We start from the raw sequence: 3,656 nt of genomic DNA, 5'->3' as shown, positions 1-3,656 counted from the left end.
GCGTCTGTGCGTCTCTCTCTACAAACAATGAAGCTGTTTAGTTACTTCGATTTTACCTCGTTGCTGAGGAAGATAATGTAGCGATCTAGTATCTATGCTATTTTATTAATAGAAGTAGCGGGGCAGCGCCGACAATACGTTTTTGTGTGTGTGCAGCGCGATCTGCAATCTCCGACCTTCACTCTTTAAAATAAAGGTGCTTCAAAAGGTTCTTCAAGCGATGCCATAGAAGAACCATTTTTGGTTCCACAAAGAACCATTCAGTCATAGGTTCTTTAAAGAACCATCTCTTTCTTACCTTTTTGTAATCTGAAGAACCTTCTTTCGCCACAAAGAACCTTTTGTGAAACAGGAAGGTTCTTCAGATGTTAAAGGTTCTTTATGGAACCATTTAGACAAAAAGGTTCTTCTATGGCATCGTGAAGCACCTTTATTTTTAAGAGTGTTGTTGGTGCGTGTGTGTGTGTGTGCATCAATTAAAGCAGCACATTAATATAGAACGGTGATTAAACTGACTTGGAACTACCTGTGCATTAAACTGTTTTAATGCATACCTGCCAGCCAATCAGAATCGAGTATTCAGACAGACCATATTTTAATATATTTTACTCAAATAAATTAATCGGCTGATGAGTCTTTAACCACGTAACGAGATGTGCACGACAAAGGAGAATTCCAAAATGCAGTCTTTAATAAATCCACAGGAGGGAAACACGGGACAAAGGCAAATACATCCACTAACATTGACGTTACACCTAGACGAGATTGGACAAAGAACTGAGAGACACAGGGAGTATATATACACTTGAACAAATGAGGGCACTAGATGAGATAAGTGATAAAACAGGGCACAGGTGAATGACACGACTAATTAAACAGACTGGGGAGAACTAGGTTACAGGGACTGAACCAAGAACACAATGAAAAACAGGAGACAGACTATACATGTAATACAGATGTTGCAGCCTAGCCACGCCTATATTAGCATAGGTTGTTAATGTTATTTTTTTTATCAATAACCTAGAGATAAAATGTATGTAAGTTTAAATTTGCAGTCATCTAAACTTTAGACAGCAGAAGAAAAATACTGTATACATCCAGAAAGTAACTTTCATGCCTCAAAATCAGTATTTTGTTAAAAACTTCTGCTGAGGTGAAATGATTGTGCTCTTTTTCACAGGCAGCGTGAGAATCCTACTGAGCATGTGCAGATTAAGTGTCATCACTCCGCTGTACAATTGTCCCCAGTCTCCCCTAATTTTTAACTAATGAAATACTCATGAAGATTTTTGTTGTTTTGTATGTAAAACTAAGTAAAATAAATTGGAATTTATGCTAAATGTAGCATATCTGTAAACAGGGAGGGTGTCAGCATTGATTTGATGTCTTTAACATTCCTTAGATATTTGAAAATGAGAATTCTAGAGTAAAAATAACTGGGTCTTAGAACTTCAACCCTATAACCAGGAAAGAAACATTTTAGACTAATTTCATTTGACAAAACATTTATTTAGTTTAAATTCAAACGTTTCAAACATTACATAAAATCATATAAATGTAGATGCACATATTTAATTAGACCATTGTGTTTTGATACATGGCTGAGAATAAATACTTCCATCAGGTCACTGTAAGGTCAGCTGCAGTTGTTAGTGTTAACCACAGACAGTGACGAACATACTTTCACATTGAACTGAATCTAACATCTAATTACATTAGCAGCAGTTGGCAAAAGTCTGTTGGTGGCATCTAATTTCTCTTGATGAAGGACTCGTACAGGGAGGTGAGCTGGGCCTGCAGGTCCTGTGCGTAGGGGTCCAGCTTTTCCTTGAGGTCTTCGGCATAGGGTGTGAGACTCTGCTGGACCATCTGGGCTTTCTCTCTGATCTGGGTCTGGAGGTCCTCAGTCAGGGGGGTCACGGTCTTCTGAAACTCCTGCAGATGCTGGTCCACTTTCTCCTTGATCTCAGCAGTGTAGGGCTCCAGCTGAGCCTGCAGCTCCTTCACGCTCTGCTCCAGGTTTCCTCTCAGCTCCTCACTCTTCTGGAGCAGAGTGGCCTTCAGGGTCTCAGAATCCAGGGAGTCAGCATATGGAGCCATGGCCGTCCTGAGCTCCTCCACTCTCTGCTGGATCTGGCTCTTGAGGTTGTCAGCATAAGGCTCCAGTTTGTCTCTTACGTTGATCAAGTCCTGGCCCAGACGCTCCCTCAACACTTCAGCCTCCTTGGTGATTTTGGTCATCAGCTCTTCAGCCAGAGGATCCATCTGTTTCTTGAGGGTGACGGCATATTCGCTGGCCATATCGGCACTCTGGGTGAGCCTAGTACTGCGATATGAAGAAGAACATTTGAGTTTCATCTCAGGGCACAAGTAATATTCTAAATAATTGTGTTCTGCAGGTAAATGCTCTTGACGTACTTGACTTCCTGTCCCAGTTGGGAAGACCTGATCATCTTGACGGTTTCCTCTGCGGTTTGTGTTGCCTTGGCAACATAGCTCCAGAAAGCATCTGTCAGCTGCTCCAGCTGTGGCTTGGGCTCATCAGCATAGAATAGGTTGGCCTGGCAACCTGTTGATCGAGCATTTCAGAATGATCAAATTGTATTGTTAGTACGCTCTGAAAATTTACCAAGCCATTTTTAATAAGATCTAAATTTTGCATTTTAATTTTCTAGTTTTTTTTGTTTTTGTTTTTACCTGTAAATACAGCAAGTGCAAGCACCACAAGAACCTTCATGGTGTTCAGTTTTAGTCTGTAAGTGAAAGACACATTTATCAGTGTCTCTTTTACATAAATTCATTATGTATAACGTGCTGGGGTTTGAACTGACTAAAAAGTAAGGCTGTCTTCTTACCTGTGTCAGTGTGTTTTAATTGACGCTGTCCTGTCTGAAGAACAAGTGTGAAGGTGGCTGTTTCACGTCTGTATTTATATAGTGTGGGGAGGTGATTGCTGTAGTGGAAACCCAAAGTCCAGTGGCTAGTGCCTTGCTGTCACTACTCCACATCATAATGTCCTGACTGTAACTATTATCACCAAAGATTCCTGAATTCAATACAGACTATGATAACTCTTGGACAATAAGCCATACAACTAAATGCCAATATAAATATTGTTTTAGATGAACACATAAGACTATTTAGTAAATTCTCTTAATTAAAAGAGTTTTCTTCAGTGTGATAGAAATAAAGAAATGATGTTTCTAAAGTGTTTCTATGAACTCATAATTGTGTGTGTGTGTGTGTGTTTAAATAATTACAGGGGATTCAAGAACAGACAATCTCCTTTTAACTTTTAATGTAAAGACATTTTGAATACTGCCCTTTATGAAACTGTTGATCTGAGGCACTTAATCTATGAAACCAGACAGAAACTGGTTTTAAACCTTTGAACTAATAACAGCAACAAATGACACCAGACTTTGTTCACTTCCTGATAAGGTTTGTCACTAGTGATTCTTAAAAGGATTTATCATCACAGTCAGGGATCATGCACGTAACACTCAGTCCAGGTTACTCATGTCTGCCGCACCTCTAGAGATAAGGGCAGCTGTTTGACCTAGAACCAAACTACTACTGCTGATGAATGTCTGACCTTCATAACATCTTAAAAATGCTTTTTTTTTTTTTTTTTTTTAAGTAACTTACATTTTTTA

The 3,656-nt window shown here is 39.4% G+C and overlaps 1 protein-coding gene across 1 annotated transcript; it reads right to left on the bottom strand.

Annotated features, from left to right (window-relative positions):
* Positions 1–1,555: 1,555 nt before the first annotated feature.
* Positions 1,556–2,915, bottom strand: LOC107723413 (apolipoprotein A-I-like). Its single transcript, XM_016532008.1, has 4 exons — positions 2,856–2,915; positions 2,698–2,753; positions 2,419–2,569; positions 1,556–2,326 (listed from the first exon to the last, which is right to left on the bottom strand). Exons 2-4 carry the CDS (start codon positions 2,735–2,737, stop codon positions 1,750–1,752), a joined length of 768 nt encoding a protein of 255 aa, XP_016387494.1. The 5' UTR covers positions 2,738–2,753; positions 2,856–2,915; the 3' UTR covers positions 1,556–1,749.
* Between the last annotated feature and the right edge of the window lie 741 nt (positions 2,916–3,656).

This window comes from Sinocyclocheilus rhinocerous, unplaced genomic scaffold, assembly GCF_001515625.1.
Source record: "Sinocyclocheilus rhinocerous isolate Xijiao unplaced genomic scaffold, SAMN03320098_v1.1 scaffold241, whole genome shotgun sequence".
In the NCBI taxonomy this organism is placed as follows: Eukaryota; Metazoa; Chordata; class Actinopteri; order Cypriniformes; family Cyprinidae; genus Sinocyclocheilus; species Sinocyclocheilus rhinocerous.
Note: the sequence above shows the minus strand (reverse complement) of the source record. Positions and strands in the feature narration are given on the sequence as shown.